Source organism: Platalea leucorodia (genome assembly GCF_965183815.1).
Source record: "Platalea leucorodia genome assembly, chromosome: 7".
In the NCBI taxonomy this organism is placed as follows: domain Eukaryota; kingdom Metazoa; phylum Chordata; class Aves; order Pelecaniformes; family Threskiornithidae; genus Platalea; species Platalea leucorodia.
This window is the reverse complement of record NC_138829.1, coordinates 20,662,383-20,683,223: the sequence shown is the minus strand read 5'-3', so window position 1 is coordinate 20,683,223 and position 20,841 is coordinate 20,662,383. Positions and strand designations below refer to the sequence as shown.

At 40.5% G+C, this 20,841-nt stretch overlaps 1 protein-coding gene across 1 annotated transcript in view; it reads right to left on the bottom strand.

The window, feature by feature from the left end:
* Positions 1–20,841, bottom strand: part of KCNK10 (potassium two pore domain channel subfamily K member 10) — a gene marked incomplete at both ends in the record, with an annotated part of 68,129 nt that overhangs the window by 22,782 nt on the left and 24,506 nt on the right. Inside the window, 3 exons of the mRNA XM_082318620.1 lie at positions 6,521–6,681; positions 9,870–9,987; positions 20,191–20,519. Of these exons, the coding sequence (XP_082174746.1) occupies positions 6,521–6,681; positions 9,870–9,987; positions 20,191–20,519 (608 nt within the window). The remainder of the gene's footprint in view (positions 1–6,520; positions 6,682–9,869; positions 9,988–20,190; positions 20,520–20,841) is intronic.

Sequence of the window (20,841 nt, the reverse complement as noted above, 5' to 3'; positions counted from 1 at the left end):
CACTATATTAAAAAAGAAAAGATAGGGTGTTAATATCCTCTGGGTTTTTAGCAGCTGATGTAATAACACACTGATGCTGGCTAGTAATGAAATGCAATAAGAGAAAATAAAAGAGATTGTGTTGATTTTTGGTATAATTTGTTTAGATGACAGGAAGTGGAGAGGAAACTTTTCCATCAGTCTTCCATTAACTTAACCTGCTCATAAATGCAGGTGTCAGGCCATATATTCAGAATTACAAATAGGATTTTACCAGCTAACGTACCACTTAGATTATAATACATTTATCTATTAACCATGTCCCAAGTTTTGAATTCAGTAACAAGATTGCAAATCAGAATTATTTCACTGCTTTGCCTAAGCAGTGATCTGGATTTGAATTTCTGGCTTTGGGAACGATCCCATCTGAAAGTTTGATTCAGCTGCCAAAAATGAGAAGAACCGATGCTGATATGGGGCTGGAAGAGAAAGCACAGGGTGGGGGCTGCCTGGCAAGAAGCAGACAGTGTCCCTGGGCTACAGCATTATCTGAGGGAAAAAGAGGTAAAGGTGGTACTTCAAGGAAACCTTGCACAACTTCTTTGAACAGCAAACTTTGCTGAGAACTCACTCACCAGTCCCACACTGGTGTCGGGTGTAATACTACGGGTTTGATGTGAGCCAAGGGAAAGAAGAGGAGGAGAGAGAGCAAGGGGAGAGATAGTAAAGCAAATGGATGGACAGAGGGGAGACAAAGAAAAAAGACTATATTTTTAAGTGTTCCTCCTCTGTACAGTTACTCTCTTGTACAAAGTTTCTTTCCCAGGATCTGTTTTCCATTCATTTTCGGATAGAGAATTTGTAAAGACAACTCCTGTCACTTGTACAATAACAAAAGAGATCAGAGAAGCCAAAAGTCTCTAAAAAGAAGTTGAGTCTCTAAGAGAAAGAGTACCTAGGGTAGATCTGATGTGTTCAGAAAGACAAACAACAGAGTTTAGGAAAGGCAGAGCTTTGGCAGTTGCTAAAAGAAAGCTTTCCACCAGCTCAGCGGGACTTCTCTTACTCCTGCCCCAGCCCCAGCCCCATCTTCCAACTAAGAACTACTTTTCCTAGGACTGTTTCAAGTTTAAGGTAATGCCTACTGCTGTCTTTCAGAAAAAGAAAAAAAGATGTGTATCATTTTTGTAACACTTATATGTCTCTTAAATCTAGAACAAACCATTTCTCAAGAGATCAATGGGCAAACAGGTTCTCTAAGCTGAAAACCTGAAAGACAGGTAGTAGATGTGTCTGTTCTGACAAGTCCCTGGTTCAGTAAAGTGTGAGTTGTTTACAGAGGCATTGTGTTTCTGCACAAAGTAGCGTATTTTCTTGAGACGTGAGCTTCAGGGGTGCAGCCTTGCCACCATCCCTGTGTCTGGCTGTTCACTCACATCCCTGTATTGCAATTCACACTCTACCAGCTGTGTTGCCAGACCTGTCCTCAGTGTTGTGGTGTAAGCCAGAGAAGTGAAAGCAGTAACCAAGTCCAGGAACTGCTCACAGTGGCTTCACCTTAGGAGCCAGAGAATCCTGAGCGCTCTCAGAAGCATATTGTGCCCAGGCTGAATGCTTGCATCTGTACTGCACTGCAAGATGAGGGAAGTTCTGTCAGGTTATGCTCATCCCATCTACTTCCAGTGAGAATCTAAACACTCATTACAAGGTTTGAATAAAGACTATCTGAATTTAGTCTATATTTAACTTATGATAATGACAGCTGCTGTGTTCCGTAACTGTGCACTCTGCCTATGGAGTGCCTTCCTTTCTATCTTTAGGTGCTTGCAGCCTCTGTGTGTACAGAGCAAGCCAAAAGAATGGGGTTTGTTCTGCTGTTTATTATAGAAACAGTCTCAGGTTGTTCCTAAGATCCCTCACATATGTCAGATAACAATACTACTTTTATGGTTTTATGTCACCTTGGAATGCATATTTCATTTCTGTAGTGTCTGGGAAGCTTTGCCAGGTTAAAATTATTTATAAGAATTATCAACTTTTTAATTTGATTTTGAGTGTGTACATGGTTTTCTCAGATGGGCTGGGAGAACTGATTCATCACTGAACCCAGATATTGAATGCTTGTGACCAGTGAATATAGTGAATCTGGTAACCCTTTACATATACATTTTCCAGGGAATCACACCTGTATGCATGTGGGAACAGACTAGTAGCCAGGTTCTGCCCCAGATTACTGAAGATGGGACATATAGGAATAATCAGTAGCTGAATGGGTAGCGCTTGTGTGGGAGGCACTTTGTTTTACGTCTCTGAACTAGTTGATGTTTATTTACTTGTACCAAACACGATTACTCTAGTAGGACAGATGGTATAGACCAATTAATGTGTGGTGTTTGGGACACGTCCTCGTGTCCCAGGCAGCGTCACTCTGCCAGTGCCTCCTTTTCCTAAAATGGTACATGAAAAGTTCCTGTTTTTACAAAGCATTATTTTACAATTACATTCTTCCAGTCCTACCAAGTCACAAATGAATAGTTGTTTTCCTGGTTATCTACACAGCGAAATAGTGACAACATTTTGGATTACAAGAGGAGCCGTGGCATGTGTCCAGCTCCTCTGCTGAAATATTCTGTCCATACTGTGGGGGTAGTGTGTATTTAGTAAGAGCGGATCTCTTTCCCCCTTTACGGAGTTCAAATTGTTCTTAAAATTCCCACAGAGTGTGTGGGCTGATCACTGCAATAGCTAAACGTGGCATTCTTAGGTTCTAATTTGTGCTGCTAATTAATGTAGGTTTGGTGGGGCTCCACATAGGTCATGTCAGAGGCAGCAGAAGTGCACTGGCACAACTCCTCTGGGAGGAATCCTCCTTTCATCTTTCCAGGTATGCCGGGGGATGCCAGGGGCAAGCTGTCCCTTGAATGGCATGGGCTCCATGCTCACAGTTGCACTGTTGGATGGAGCAAGAGACCTGTTAAGGAAACATGTTGGGTGAAAAGTCTGCTGTGCCGACAGAGAAACCTTCCTCTCCTTCCCACCTGCCAATGTACGCATACTGCCTCTTACCTAGCTTCAAAAATTAGCCTAACCACAATGCAAGATCAAGTCTTCTTCAAATCCCATCCACCTGTACAGACAATGACAAAGTTGCAAGGATTTCAGGAACTCTTGGCTGCCCTGACAGCAGCCATGGAACATCCCTAAGGGTGAACGGGATAAAGAGAGGCAACTGGAGACAGACAGAAGCAGAATGTTGAGGCATATGAACATGGAAACTTGACATATTATAATGTCCAGGACACATGCAAAGTTTCTTTCCGTACCCTTCCCCAAGGGCACAAGCTGGGCTGTCCCAAATTGCCCTTGAGGACTCACTAGAAGGCAAAATACAGGTAGCTAGTGAATGCCATCTTAGAGACTCAGCTACAAGGCCTGTGGGGGTAGACCTAGCATGGATTTTCATTTCTGATAATTGCTTTTCAAAATGGGATGATTAGAACTGCATGTGATATTCATGGTGCAAGTACACTATGTATTTGTGCAGTACCAAAATGGTCTTTTGGTTTTCAACTCCTTTGCTGATGCTCTTTTTTCCCTTTTTAACTGCTGCTAAGTTTTGCAGTGTTATTTTCAGACAACCATGCATAGTAATCCCAGGTCCCTTTTGGAGTAGTGAAATTTGATGCTATCGCTGTATGAATATATTAGGAGTTCTTTCCTCAAACTTAAGAAATATGCATTATTTTGTATCAGCAACACCGGATTCCATTTATCATCTTACCATCCTTTTGCAGCTTCCATTTTAGCTACCCTGAAACATCCAGAGACATAATTTGCACATACTGTCACCTGCATATTCATCCTCTTGTCTGAACCATTCCAGGCCATCTCTGTTAAAACAGTAAGATCCCAGCAAGGACTCCAGTAGAATCCCACTGATAACGCTACCATCTATTCCTAGTCTCCATTTACCCTTTAAACAAGTACCGATGTGTGAGACCTTCTCTCTTACCTCATCACAGCTTCATTTGCTTATAGCCTTTGATGACAAAACTTGTCAAAAGCCTTCTTGAAATTCAATTTGTTATATCACTAGATCATTGATGCACACTCAGTGACCCCTCAGCTAGCTCCAAAAGATTTGTGAGGCACACCACCCAACATTTCATTACACGTTTCAGTGTATCTTTAACCTATGTTTGTTCCTTTTAGTTTCCTCCTAACTGTTCTCCTAATTTTTATGTCCTCTCTTTAAACGTTGCTTTACGCCCACAAACATGCTGAATTTGAGTTCATTATGGAGACAGTTACAAAGTAAAAAACAAGGGTTACACATTGAACTCAATTTTGTTCACTGCTCAGGATTAAATCAAGAACTGTTACTCTACTTGTGGATTCATCTGATTAGGTCCAAACATTTATGGAGCCTAACAATGTAAAAACAATGTGATAATAAATTACATAATTACTAAAATTATAATGATTATTATATTCTGCATTAGCTAACAATATAAAGTATTATCATGTATAATATATTAATGATCATATGTAATATGTCAAATGTCATGCAAATAATCATATAAAGTGAAACCACTGATATTAAGACTAGTTACTAAGATGCGTGTAACTTGTAAACTATATCAGGAATATTTCAAATAGCTGAACCTCATTAATAAGAATATTGAAGGAAATTATGTATAATCCCATCCACCAAATCACAAAAGAACAGATATAATGGATTTATGAGAATCAAAATAAAAGGAATAAACATACATCTTGGCTAAACAAGGGGACCACAGATCTCTAAATTACTTTGGAAGCTGACAAAATACCAAGGAGGAAAAGAAATAGTTTAGATGGTTATAAAAAACAAGTAACTGCATTAACTCCAGAAAAGGAAGGAGTACTCTGAATAGTAAAAGAACTCACATTATGTGCCAAAGGGTTATATTCTGTATGAAACATTAGTATCAGCATTCATCTGTGAATCTTAAAATACTTCGAGTAGAGCATGTATTATTTTATTCATAAACTATCATGCTGACAGTTTAATGGTCTTGTCCACATCACCCAGAAAGCCAATGCTACAGTTGACAATTAATCAAAGATTTTCTGACTCTCAATTCATATCACGACCTCGAGATTGTAGCTTTTCTTGGGCAGAAGTAGGCTGGAGGGTTCAGAGATTCCTTTGAAATGAAGCAGGTATAATAAACTAGGTAAAAAAGAAATTAGGGATCTTAGCTACTTCTGTTTACTTCTGCAGGCCCAACCTGAGCCACCTTTCAATAACCTTATTTCATTTCATGCAAATGTAGGCCATTTTCAAGTGCTCTCCAGTCAGGCATGTACATGCTTACTCACCCATAATCACTAGTCACCTTTTTCCACATTTAGCCTGAGAGATATTCCTTATGGCTGGTCTGGGACACTTCACAGTAATTTAATCAAAAGGGAAATTGCTCATACTCCAGTCTAATACTCAATTACTTCCTTTCAAAAACAGTTACAAGTAATTTGCTCTCATCTGTGGGAATGTTTTAGAAATAGATGCCTATTAAACTAACCAGCTCGGACAGCTTCTCATCCACTCCGTCCCTGGAAAGACTTACCTCCAGTTACGCCGCCTCCAAGGGAAGCATCACACAGGTCACTTCTAGAAGTTCTGCTTCAAAGAGAGAATCCCTGAAGTGAACCATTGGCAAATTAGCAAAACAGCATTTGCCAGGTCTGCGGCACGGCTTGCAAAAAATTGCTTATGGTGATACAGGCTCAAAAATAGAGGGTACTGGCAACATGAAGGGAAATTACATATGAGAAAGTCTATACAGAAATCTAGTGTAGGATGTATCCATGTAAGCAGGGCAGGTAAGTACCATGAAGACAATTCCAGTCAGTGGCATTATGCCACTTTTTGCAGCTGCAGATCTGCTCTGACACATCTGTCCTCTTGCAGTGAAAGCATATCACTCGGCCATCTCTCTTCCCAAGTTCACATTCACTCCAGTAACCCTGCTTTCCAAGTCTTTTACACTTTATTAGTAAGACAGCCAGGACCTACTCTGCATCCCTGTTCCTCTAGAAGTTATACTACCTTCTCTCTGTTTTCAGTGAATGGACATACATGTCCAAAGTAACCTGTGGTGTTTTGAAGGCTGTTTTACAACCAGTCCTTGTAAGGAACCTAGCTTAGGAGATGCATTCCCCAGAGATATCCTCAAAAAGGAAATTCAGCACCTGATCTACAGCCCCTGCATCACCATCTAGAGAAGTCTATTTCTCTCCACTGACTACAGAGGCCCCTAAGGACATTAGCCATCATCTCAACTAGACATGTAAATATATCATGGTGCCTAACATGTAAAAAGAACTGCAGGTAATAGTAACAGAATTAAAATCATAGAATCATAGAATGTCCTGAGTTGGAAGGGACCCACAAGGATCATCGAGTCCAACAAGTAGTTATAACAAAAGTTATACATATTTTATATATATAAAAGCAAGTTATACAACACAAGCAAAAAACGGACAGTGAACTTACTCTGAAAACTTTTTCCACCCTTGCAATACCCTTCCCAAAGATGGTTCCAAGTTGGTCTCCAATCCCAGCCAGCAAGAAGCCAAACAGTGGAATCCCAAAGATGGCATACAAGATGCAGAAAACCTTGCCTCCAACAGTGCTTGGGGCAATGTTCCCATACCCTGAGAAGAAAATCAATTGTAAGACTCTCAGAACTTATACATGGCTTTTTAGAAAAAATAATGTGTTTAGAAAAACTGCTGTTCTTGCAGGCATACATTTGTTCCACATGTAATTCCTATTTACAAACTTTCCATGGCATGATATCATTTCCCAGGTGAGCTACCCCCTGTGATTTAGTTCTTCTTGTAGCCTCAGTTACCCATATTTTCTACAGATTCAGGTCCTAGCTAAAGTTGTTGTTTGATTAATTAATCTAGCTTGATTTATCATGGCACAAAAATCCCTCCATGCTGGCCTGATGCTTGCACGCTGCTGCTCCTCAGGCTGTGCCAATGACTTCTTGACGGGAATGCGATTCACCTGACAAGGCTCATTTTCAGTGATTAGCTCATAATTTCCTCAGCCCCTCATCACACTGACTAGTTACATTGTGGCCTCCAAACTGTACCCACACTACATGAATCTGCCCTTGAACTCTTTATTCAGTTCCCCTTTCAATTTGACAATAAAGAGCCTAACATTTGTATTTCATGAGGTTTTTTAATAGCTTTTAACAAGGATGTTTTTAAGCCTTCCCTCTGAAGATCCTACTCTGTTTATATTTAAAAATCATTATTGATGCTGTAATAAAGGTGCATACATGCCTGCCTTCCGTGCTCTGTTAGGGTATCCTGGGGCTGCTGAAAAGATGACAGATTCTGACCAAGACATAATTATCCAGCTGCATATCCTGAGTGAAAACTCTTATTTTGGCCCAAGCATGTTTGGGCACATTTGATTTTGATTCCCAGCCTTGTAACTCCAGCTAAAATATTGGGAACATCTGATACTGGCAGAAAGGCAGCTCCCCACCTGTCCTATGCAGTAAACTACATATAGTCACCACAGTTTGTTCAGGCACTTCTCCCCTTTCCTCCCCCACTCATGTGAATTCAACCTTAGAAATCTATGTGGAGCATTTTGACTCCAGTAGCCATGGCATTTCTGTTAAAATGTTAATTTTAAAGAGAAAAAACAAGAATTGTGGCAGTAATATTTGCACCTTTTTATTTAAGATCAATTACCTTTATTGAAATGTTATAGAGGTTCATATTCTGACTATACATAATTATTTGAATATTAAAAATGATCACACAGTCACAAATCACTAATGAAATGAAGTGGAAACACAGAGCATCCAGAGAGATGGGGATCTAAGAGAGTGTCTGCGTCACCTACAGCAATTCCTCCTGGTCCTTGGGACTTAAGGCTGAGCTCCCAGGTCCTAATCCTGTTAGGTTTGTGACAGTGGCACTGGATATATCACTCTGTCATGGGATGGTGCAAGGACTATGCTGACACACAACACTGCCTCCCCCCACAACCCACAGTCCTTTTCATGGCTGCATCCATGATCGCAGATTTCTCCTAAAAGTCCAAGAAAATCTGGGCTCCACGGGCCAGTGGACTGAGGTTGACCAGGTAGTCTGATAAGTGTCTGCTTAAGAGGAGCCCTAACAGGGCTCTGGTGGATAAAATAAAATAATTTTCATGCCCAGACACAATACGTAGACTTTATGCAGCCTATAAAAATCTCATTCACGGAGAATTTAAAGCAAATATGGGCAAAAATCCAACCTCTTTTCAATAAGTTATTTAAATAGCAGATGTCAATGAATATGCCTACATAAACTATGCCTACATAGTGGCATTTATTTTAATGAGTAATTTAAAAGCTTGTCACTTGGGTCTATTGAGTAAACAAATATTAAGAGAGGGTTTTCTTACATTTGATTCAGAAACGTTTTCTTTCTCGCTGCCCGCTGGTTTTATGCTACCATTAAAAATACATGGCAATGGAGCGTACTATATAGAGGAACACAGGGAGGAGTATACTCTATACAATCGCTCTTTCACCCTTACTCTGACAACAAAGAAAAGGCAGAGCCAAAGGCACAGACTCCACTGCTTGTGATGATTACCATAGTACGTCTTGTAACTGCCACAGGACTTTTTTTGTTGTATTACCTGCCTAAAGAACTTGCAGAATTCAGTCAGATTGTCACACTTTAATGAAGGGTTATGCGATTGTCAGATTATTTGTCTATAGTCACCAATGTGTGCATCACAGTTGTAATACGGAGAAGCACTTCATCCAATATCTAAATCAGAACAATACTCAAAGGCAATGCAAATAAAAAGCAACAATTTGCCAGTGATTTCCAAATAATCAGATCTCTTGACCTCTGAAATACAAGCTTAAAATTATAAAACCACTGTATAATTATCAGCAGATTAACTTTATCATCTATGTTATCAGTTTACAATTTTTTTCCTTCAGACAATCTTCTGAAATCCCAGCTGCTTGAACAATCTTTAAGAGAGGAACTGACTCGCAGAGGAGAGGATAAAAATCTTAGCATACCTAAGGTCAGCATTCAGAGATCAAGAGACTAAAAACACTGGACACAATGTATAGGGGGGACAGATGATAAGTGCCTGAATAATGAACTTACTAAAATTAGTGGTTCAAGAAAAGTAAATGGAGCAGTTCAGTATACCCTTCATCTAATACAGAGAAATGTGTCAATATTTCAAGGCCACGAATTCTAGAATGGAAAAAAAAATGGGTTTTTTTACACAATGTACAATTCGTGGAATTCCTTCCAATTACTAGTATGAAAGTGAGGAAGGATTTTAAAAAGGATGTGATACTTATATGAATATATTTCTAGTTACAAGGAGTAGGGTATAAGAATTACTTATATCAAACTTCAGAGCATAAGCCAAAATTAATCGATGTACTTAGGAAGAAAGTTACCCTTACGGGTAAATTCAGCTGTAATATTAAAATCCAAATTCCCAACAACCACAGAATAGTTCTTTCATTGGGCACTGGTTCTTGATCTTTTTAGTGAAAATTAAGACCACCTGCATCTAAATCAAGAACAGGGTTATAAAGCCTTAGCTACATCAGTGCTACTTGTTTTCAGTTCGGCATTGCTATTCTACCCTAATTGTGTAAACAGCTTCTGATATTTACCCAGAGGCTCAATGCCCTTGACACATAGCAGAGGCATGCCTTCTGAGAATTGAGAGAAATATAGTTCAGACACTTTATTTCTTTGTAATCTACCTTCTTCAAATTTATTTCATTATCCAGGTCTCAGTGTGACTATGTATTTTAAAAGATAAACAGTAAACATACCTATTGTTGTGATGACTGTTCCAGCAAAGAAAAAGGCACTTCCAAGGTCCCAGTGACTGCTGTTGTTAGAGGAATTTCCTATGGGACTGACTCCTGCATTATCAGCATCAATAGCATGCTGCAAAGAAAGAGACAACAAAATCAGCCTTGGGCATGCCTTACCATGTCTTATGCAAGTCGGTATAGGCTCCAAGGGGAAATTTCTAGGACCATGGGAACAGCTTAGATTTAAACTTTTTAATACCTGCTCAAAGTATAGTAGCATCCTCTGTACATGAGAGCTGAATATATGACTGAACTAGATAGCAATTAAGGTGGAAGAAAGACACAATGCATAGACAAATGACAAAAGACACAAAGCAATTGAGAAGTAGAGGACCGACACCACAGAGATCCATAACTATCGTTGTTGTAGCAATAACTGCCAAAGGAAAAATTCCCCAATGGGAACAGCTGATGTTAGAAGCAGCAAGAAGGGTGATAAATACAAGTAATGTTCATGAAGTCAACTGAAGCTAGTCAGCCAAGGACTTTAATTCCCAGACAATTAATAATTGATTGTTATTTATATTTTATGCTAACTAAAGAAAAAATAGGATAGATATATCCCATCTGAAATGAACAAATAGGACAGCTATGGAAACATCATGAAAGAACTTTGTGATCAGCTAGGACTTCCCAGTTGCCACACTGGACACGATCGCATGTCCACAAATATAGCACGGTACAGAGACTCCCAGCTAGTACTTGAATGAACTAAATTCAGAACAGAAGCTGAGGTAGCTATACTGCTTCCAGCTCACGGTCCTATGTCTCACACAGCACTGAATCAAACCAGGCAGACATATCAGCCTGCTGAATGTTTGCTCGGGAATTTCTAAAAATGCACCATATTGTATCACGGGGACATATGTATTTGCCTTCCATTACACCTTCACAGTCCAAAGGATTATTGAGCTAAACACATCAGCCTCTGTCCTCGTTTTGGCTGGGGTACAGTTAATTTTCTTCATAGTAGCTACTATGGGGCTATGTTTTGGATTTGGGCTGGAAACAGTGTTGATAACACAGGGATGGTTTAGTTACTGCTGAGCAGTGCTTACACAGAGTCAAGGCCTTTTCTGCCTCTCACCCCACCCCACCAGCGAGCAGGCGGGGGGGGCACAAGAAGCTGGGAGGGGACATGGCTGGGACAGCTGACCCCAACTGACCAAAGGGATATTCCATACCATATGACGTTGTGCTCAGCATATAGAGCTGAGGGAAGAAGAAGGAAGGAGAGGACGTTTGGAGTGATGACATCTTGTCTTCCAAAGTAACCATTATGCATGGTGGAGCCCTGCTTTGCTGCAGATGGCTGAACACCTGCCTGCCAATGGGAAGTGAATGAATTCCTTGCTTTGCTTTGCTTGCATGCGCGGCTTTTGCTTTACTTGTTAAACTGTCTTTATCTCAACCCATGAGTTTTCTCACTTTTTACTCTTCTGATTCTCTCCCCCATCCCACCAGGGGGGAGTGAGCCAGCAGCTGTGTAGTGCTTAGTTGCCAGCTGGGGTTAAACCATGACAATCTCTCATTGCACCTGGCACATTCAGCTGAATTGCTCTAAGTTCACTTTTGAGATGCCCTTTGGTACATATTCTCTAGTTGCTTGTAGATCTCATGCAATCTATTGGCAGTTGTAGAGAAATTCAGACATCACTCTGGAACAGCAGCTAAAATGACTGCCATTCACAGTAAACCTCTCCTTCCCAAATGTTCCCAACTGAGATTAATTTCCACAAAACCAATGCAAAGGAACCAAGCTTCTCTCTTTCTGCCTCTTACCATTTCCAGCTCTTTGCCTTTCTCCTGTTCCAGCCTCACTTCATGTTGCCATTATCATGCTACTCCTGCTACTGCCAGATCTTCCCCTTCTCTCTCACTCTGATATTTGCTCCTCCTTGTATATGTTGCCACCAGCCTTTAGCCTTGGTTATTTCAGTGAGCTTATTGCTGGGCTCAACAGGAGAGGCAATGTGCTGCCTCTTACAGCCTCTCTTTCTTTGACTTTGTTCAACACAGAATTCCCAGCTATCAATACAAGTTTGTTTTGACTTTCTTATTCCATTTCTTTAACCACTTCTCTTTTCCCTCTGACTTATGATCTATGAATTGTCACTGTGATTTTTTATTTCACCTTTTTCTATACAGTCCATGTGCAAAGCAAGGTTAAGAATTCTATTTTACCATTGCCCCACTTCTCATCTGTTCCTGTCTATGATTTCTCTCCTGATCTTCTCTACAACCTCATATTCTCTTGGGCTTTTAGCACTGACTTTTAAATACATCCATTTAACACCTCTTCTATCCCTAGCTTTCATGATATACTTTTCTCCTCATTCACCTCTTCCCTCTGATAGCTCATTTATCACGTTTTTTCCTTTCTTCCCCTTCCATGCTGCACTTTTCCTCACTCACTTTTTGCCTATATTTCCAACTGACTTCATCATCGCAAATGTTCCTCTACCATATTTTTTTTCCTTGGGCTAGTTTCAGCTCTGCTCCTGAGTTTTTAGTATTCATCCCATTGCCCCACAAAAAGGGAAAGGAGTGGGAGAAGAGGTGCGTGGACAAGAACAGAGGCCAGGTATATCTAAAGAGATCAGTACAGGACAGCCTATTTTAACAGTATAGCTGCTACATGCCAGGCTAAGCCGATTGCAAAATTACAGCATGAGCAAGCTCCAGACTGAACTGGTTGCATTTCATGTGGGCAGAAAGCCAGGGTTTCTCAGCACCTCTCCATACCTCAAGAAACAGGGATATAGAGAAAGGAAGTGTTTAGGACCAAACCCTTTGAAAGGGCTTCTGTACCAGTTGCTGGCATATTGCAGGTGGTGTGAAAGCAGAGATCATTTGTTTGTTTACCCAGAAGGGCATAAATCAGCATAACAGACAGGTTGCCTGTTTAAATAGGCCATGACACACTGTCACCTACCCTGGCATGTTACTTCTGCCAAGGAATGCTGCTTGCCTTCCCCTTGAGTGTGTGAATGTCAGCGAGCTAATTACAACACTTTAATCACATTTGAGTTTACACAGTTTAGCAAGTCTATTAGGGCCAAGCACTAACCCCTAAAGTGAAGGAGTGTCCTGTTGCCTTAGGTAGCTTTGAGCTTCTCAGACTTCCTTCTCATCCAGAACAAATTCATTTTTTCTTTAAAGCTTGACTGACATCATTCATTTATAAATATCCAACTATCCCAATGCTGTCTCTTAATACATAATATTTTGCATACAGCAATGGAGGACAGAAAGGGAGCAGTAAGAGGAGAGCAGCCCTGCAGTTAGCAGCACTTAAACATGCAATTTCAGGTCATACGATGAGTAAAGGATGCCTTAGTACCACCACAAGTCCACCTACACAGAAGTATCCTGCTAGATGAAGACTGACACAAAACTCAAGAACACTGTCACTGGCAAGACTCTCCCAGTTCACACAGACCATGAAATTTTACAACAGTTTCCCATCTGTGAAACTTCAGATAGGCTTTGCAGCATGACCTTAAGAGCGGCATCTTCAGGTTACCTTGGAGTAGGGAAAGAACCAATTTCCAGAGTGCTAACCGCTCTGTTGGCAAACCTTCCACAGTTAAGACATTTTAAACTAGTAGTTTCAGGCATTTTTGTAGTTGAAGTATTCTCAAAAGTAACAGGTCATCAGAGAGCCCATACCTGTTTCACACTTACTCCTTTCCTGATCCCTTCTTCCTTCTCAAGAGGATTTACATGCACAGTGCACAACATATTTTCAATATTTTTTATGAATTCAAAAAGCATTCTTCGTTAATGAATAATTATTAATCTATGGTAATTTATCTATCTTTTGAAATGCCACCCATTCAGGGAAGACAATAACTTGCAATATCTTAAGGGGGTGAAATTGTCTTTCTTGCTGTTCAAGTAACGGATGTGTCCTAAAGCCGATAGGCAGATAGGAGTGAGGGAAATGACAAAACTATCAAAGTAAATCCAAGTACCCAATATTACTTTTTTTTTAAATATATATTTCTGATCACAATTTTCAGTTTGGTTCCCTATCATTGTTTAGATGTGTATTTTACTCTTGGTCTCTTTGGTATCAGCACACCACAGTCCCTCTGTAACCAAAAAGACATGGTCTGGTTAATCTGCATGGGATTGAAGGCAAACACCAAAGCAAAAGCCCAGCATATGTGATGATACTGGGATGACTGAATCCTGTATTCCCCAAGAGAGCACAATCCAGACTCCATCTCAATCTGGAACAGACTTTATCAATTCCACCTGTTGATATTCAGGCAGCAATATTTAAAGGCTATGAGGCATGGGCCCAGCCTGGGCTGCCTAGTTGTTAACATACAGGACTCAAAGTCCAAAGAAAGATATAGTGAACACCCACTTGTCTCACTACGTGTTGAGTCCCCGCCCCCAAGACTGAAACAGTATCTCTTCTCTATGGATAAAATCAATGATATTCTCCTTATACCAAATAGAAACTACTGGGGTTTCACTGTCTCAGTCCCTGCCCCAGAGATGCCGTACAAGTGTCGGGCTCCAGCTCCCCGCAGCCCTGCCAGGCCCAGCCACAGGCTCTGCTGAGCTGGGGCCTGACCCGTGGGCTGATGTCCCGGCCCAGCCTCAGCCCATCCGTATCCTCAGGGAGGTGCCTGATAGCCTGGGCTGGGGGATGCCCCTGGCTGCCCCCGGCCAGCCATGCTCCCTGGCTGGCGGGGGGGGTCCACAGCTGCCAGCTCCCTGTCCCCCGGGGTGCAGGCGGTGCTCACTGTGCCCAGGTACTCACACATCTGATCCTTCCTGGTGTGTGAGTGAGTACATGCCAGCCTTCACTAATGTATTAGGTGCCTTGGTCACTAATTAAGACAATTATATCAAGAAAAAGTCTAGAGCTATGCCCATAGGCAAGAAGATAGCTGGGAGCTAGCACAGCTGATGAGGAGACAGGAACCAAACAGGCTGTCTCTGGTTTCTCTGGAAAGAAAGGCTTTCACCTGGTTCACTTTTTCATGTTTCTTTAATTTCTCCAATAAGATCCCAAGCATGAAGAAGGCAAATCTTTTCCAAGGACAACCATAATATCCTTCTTGAGTGCTGAGCTACTCAAAGGATGTACCCTATGTGTAACCAAGGATAGGAATTTGATAAGAAAAGAAAATTCTTGTCATCTTTTTTCTAGTTCCATTAATTCCTCTCCACAGAACATGCTAATCCAATAATGATTATCTCCCTCTACAATTCTTTTCCAAGCAGATTCCTATCAAGCATACAAAAAGTTGTTTCAAATGCCTTTCATGCTCTGATGTTTCTCTATGATGATTATTAGGATGCTTCTCATTCGCAAGTAGCTTTTAAAGACTAATTCCTTAATAACTTTTCTCTGTACTCCCTGCCTCTCTACTTATTCTCACCACCCCTCATATAGTGATTAAGGGATCCTCATTATAAATTCCCATTTATTCACTTTTCTACGACAGCATTTTCAAAGGACCAAGGCCAGCAATTTTTATTCAGGTATAATCAAAAGTAATAAGCTTTGAAAGCCCATCCCTTAAATATTTCTGCCTATCCCATAAAGGTCTTTAGGTGACAATCAGCCAGATAGTGATCTACCTACACTTACAGTGATTTGATTGCCGTGCATGCGCTGTGTCAGAGGGCAGACCTACAGCATTCAACAAAGGACATGCACAGACATCTAAGTCCAAAGGGCTTAGCTCCCTGCAAATTTCTTAGCTAAGGTCTGGAAGCAACGTAGCTACAGGACAGCTGTAGACTTCTGCAGCATCCTAGGCTCAGTCTGTCTTCTATTACAACTGGAGTATCTCTGGACTGAAGTTAGTTACAAACTAGGGTGCCTGCACCAACTTAGACAGGACCCAAGAGATCTGAATTCTTTGTTCATATCATTTTAGGGGGAAAAGGTAAAATAAAGATCAGGGGCAGAGGGGAAGTTGGGACATGTAGAAGACAACCTCCAGAGGCACAGGCAGAAGGTTCAATAATCAGGTATTTACCATTGTTTTTCTTCACAGCTCAAATAGTCTTTTCCTGTCTTCAGCAACAGGCAAGTCTTCCCCACAGTTAACTCAAAATGCTTTCTTTTTCTGCTCCTTCTAGAGCTTTCTTCTAGAACATGAAAGCCATCCAAGTTCTCTTCATTTTACAAGGAAACACCCTGAAAAGACAAGCTGGCTTATGACACTAGTGAACCTGTCAAGCAGCTGAAAACTGAAACATCTTTCCAGGATGTTCCCTTTCTTGCTTACCGTCAGGGCAAAAGTAGTTCAGAACACTAATCCAAAGCGCCTATCCAAAATATGAACTCTTACTAACATAATTAGCCAGTAAACCCTGACTAGCTTATTTCCAGCTCTGCTTCCTTTTCAGCTTACAGGCTAACTCTAATGAGCTGCTGTAGTCATTAGTGGCCATTGATAATATGACTTAGTTCCCAGGTGGGTGATTTTTTTTTTTATACTATAATCACTCACACTCCTAAATTAAACCCTGAAGGAAAAGGAAGAAGAAAGCAGCCTGCCAATAACCTAAGTAACTTCTTACAGTAGCAAGCCACTCTATTTTACGTCATTGTGGAGGGCTCATTATGAAAGCACAGCTCATTACAAAAGTATTTACTCATACAAGGTGCACAGGCTACACAGAACAAGAGTATGAATACATTTATCAGGTCCATAGGAATTACTTTGCCAAAACACATTGATGGTCTTCCTGCCTGCTTCTCCTAATGATAGATAATATCTGATCTTTCTAAGAGGCATAATCTCCCCATTAAACACTCCAAGTGTGCGTTATTACAAAGGCAAGATGACTTCTTTCTGACCCCAGCTACTAATAAGCTTATGCTATGACATAAAAGAACAAAAAAAAAGTTATGTAATATGTTAGCAGGTGTAACTACCAATGTTATTTTTCTTTTCAACTGTATTTCCAGTCACTTGAGTCCTGCTTTCTGCTATTTGTTCAAATGGGTACAATACAACTAAATGTACTTGAAGCATCTGAAGTTTCATTGTCTTTTAGCATATTCTAGATTTCAGTTCTCTCTAACTCTGAAAACTCAAAGGTGCCAAGACAGAGCACGTGATTTTGTCATTTTCTTATTCTGGTATTCACCATTGTGCCAAGTTGTAGATCACATAAGGCATTAAATAATGAACTTGCTTCTCTGCAACAGATGTCTTCAGAAGCAGAAATGGGCTTTAAAAATGTACAGTTAAGAACTTTTACTTCAGGTGACTTTGGACAATATAAACTGCACTGTGAAATACTTGCTATTGTTAAGAAAAAAATAATCTGTCATTGTGTTAGTTTTAGACAGACCTGAACCAAAACCCAAGAGAGAAACACAAATTTAAAATACTTTGAATCTTCCTAGGGATTTGCACTGCTTTCATCACTATATTACTTCTGAAGTCTATGAATGAAATTCACAGTTTGGACTCAGCAATTCACATCTGTGCTACCAGTGCTAATATTTGGAATGGGTTATTGGAGATCAAGTTGGAAAGGATGTCTCATCCACACTAAATTTTAACAGCTTCCTCATATAGTGCCGTACATCTTCCTTACAGGTTTTCCAAAGTAGAATCCTTTGAAAGATTGAAATTTAGGCAAAGGGGTAATTTTTTCCATCATTAGCCTTGTAAAGACCATGACACTCCTTTCCTCTTCTCCTTAAAAGACTGTTCCAGAGCCACCCCCACAGTAAAAGGATATAAGCCAGTTCTAAGGTCTCTCTTTTTGTATTTTTTCCATATTCTCCAAAGCACAGAGGTGAATCAACACAGTCATTCTGGAGAGTATGACCTGTGTTCATCTAAAGTCTTTCAGGTAGTCAAATAACATTCATTATAAATAGCTCCCTTAGCAGTAGCCAGGTGCTGACTGCACACAGCACAGCAGCCAGGAGGTTGCCACATCAGTCTGAAATCACAGTTGTAAAGGCAGATGCAGCATTTGGTGCAATGCAGAAATGCATTGTGCCAGCCAGGGAGATGTCACTTTTGAGATCATCAACATGAAGGCATGAAAGCACAACATTAACCCCCTGACATTATCTTCAAGCAGTGGTTCACTGTTCTTCTGTGCAAGTCAGTTACAATCACAGTTTTCTGTATCAGCACACCCAACTATGTCCCTGGAGCCAGTTTCACTCCCAGACATACAGAATAATCCAAAGGAACTTGTTCTTTATTGACAAATCTGTTTCAATATTTCACATCATTTGGCCTTAAGACATTCACATGCTAAGCTGCTAAACCCATTTAATTTACCTTTGCAAAATGATTTCCAGTTACCCAGTGTAATGCCTGAGGACATACTGAAATCTCAGGAGATGATAAGGTTTGTTCAGAATATCTGCCTTCTAATGACACCGTATGCCTGTTTTTTATTTTAGTGTCACCACTTTTGAGGTGAAAGAAGGAAAAATATTGTGTAAAATAAAAAATTAACACTGGTACATAGCTTAGGCTAGAGAACAGGGGCTATTTAGAAATCTTTGTACTGCAGTCCGTACAGAAGTCTACCATCCTGTCAAGGTGGTTTGCTTGTTGCATCTGTTATGTGTTCTGCTTTCTGCTTGAAAAGAAAGCATTTTGCATATCTTTTAATAGTGGTGATCCCATCAAGGGAATACAAGCTTCTTGCTTTTAGCATTTTTTAAAAATCCGTTAATCAGCCAGCACACATTATACCTAAGGAGCTGAGGGAAATACGGATCTCTGCAACACTGCCATGAGAAACACATCTGAACCAATATCCCCAAACAGAATTCACCCTGCCAACCAAACATGTTCACGTGTCTTTTGCAGACAGGTGAAGGATGTGATCCAAGCCAGCCCTGATCCAAAAGCTGTATAGTCACATCAGCACAATACCGCTTCCTGCTGAAGCAGGTTTGGCTTCTTAGCTACAGTACCAGGCTGCCCAAAGGTAGAGGTACACAGCTTCTGACTCAGAACTGACCTGTCTTCTGTGAACACAGAGCACAAGCAGGGAGAGCCCACATCTATCTGCAAAGAAACAGAAAGAATTTATTTTGCTTCGGAGAGGCAGAAAAGCATTGCTGTCTACACGTGTGGGCAAGGGAGAGGAATCAATTAAGCAATGAGATATTGTCTGTGGAAGACCAACTACAAGGAAACTGAACGAGTTTAGGCTGAAAAGTAGGAGAATGCTTTTTCCATCACAGCAATGACATACTGGAACAGCTTCTTAAAAGAAATACTAAGCTTATAAATTTGATTCACTTACAGAAAGGTTTTATAACACACTTGGGCGGATGGACATAAGAATCCAGGGGATAGCTCTGTGTTCTTTCAAACAGCCTGAAATCACAACGGAGCTCTGGTGTGACACCCCAGAGGGAGACACATTGTGCTCTTGGAAGGCTCAGACACAAATTCAGGTCTGAAATATGAGGCTGAAGCTCAGCTTTGGAATATATTCCTTAGGTATCTCACATTTCTTATCTAATCTCTATTTTCTCCAGGCTAACTGATAGGTTTCTACATGGGATCCTAGAAGATACTCTACTGAAGTCTTGTAAGATCCATAATACTTTCCTTGTCGAGAGTTTTAATCAGTGAAAGATAACTATCCTTGATAGACCTTTCTTGCATGTTATTCCCTTTTCCACTTATCCCTACATACTTGATATTTATTTCCTTCAAAATTGATTCTAAAGCTTTGCATACTAGACCAGACTAAAAATTCTGTAGTTCTTAAATGCCAGTTATTTTCTATTTTTAATTGTATACTTCATCAACATTCATTTACCTAAAATTTGCAATAGTAAATCTGTGAATTAATATACCAGTATGTTCAGAATTCTTGGATGAATATTTTTTTCAAAATTCCCACCTGGCATTTTCTGTTTGCTCTCCTCGTTGCTGTGTTTAATTTTGGAGGAAGAATTAAGAACTTAATATCATTTGAAATTTTACAGAGATGATGGGCAAACGTCTTGCAAATCTGTCACCTCTCACAAAAATTTCTTTCAGATATTAAGTTCTGATTTTCTTTGCACACATTTTTTATTATTCTAGTGAATACGTTTAACATCTATTTGCAGTGTTTTGGAGACATAGTTTCTGTTTCCCGCACTTTAAAATGACTGGGAAAGAGCCTGCTCTTCACACTGCCCATTGCAAGGGCTCTGTGAATAATTTTGTTCCCCGCCAAGTCAGCTGATCAATGAACCACCAAGCTGTTAATCCTAACTCCCAAGAAGTACTGCCTTCTTCACGTGGCCTACCTGAATCAGCGTCTCCAGCTCTAGCTGGGTTACACAAACATGCTCCCGAAGAAAGTCAGCCTTCTCTAGCGCAATTGTGTTCTTCTGCCTGCTTTCGAAGGGCTGCTCCAGGGCACGGAAGACGAGTCCTCCTGTCACCAGGTAAACTACCACCACGACAAAGATGGCCACCACTGTTTTCCACTTCATAACTGTCTGCAGGCCTTGAGAAGGCGCTTCCATGGTAGCAACAACAGTGGCTCGGGAGGAAACAGAGAGTCGTGGAGCTGGGTAATGCCCGTTAGTTTTGGGCTTGGGTTCACAAGCTGGCACTGGTGAGGGAACAGCCACTGAAACACAAAGTAAAAAATTCTTATTCAAAATCAAATCCCTAAGGGTATGATCTTGATCTTAAGATACAGCTTTCCTAAATACCATTTCCAAGACTTTTGCATAAACCATGTTATTCACATAGATGTGATTCTTCTCATCTGGAAGGCTCCACGTGTGTTTTGTCCATCCATACACAAGCCACCTCAAGGGTTTGCTTCACCCATTACCTCTAGAACTGGACAGGCCAGTTGCATAAACAAAAAATTCAGGATGCAGAAAACCATTTATCCAATAAGAACATGAAAATTTTGACTAGTTAGGATATAAATTACACAAGGT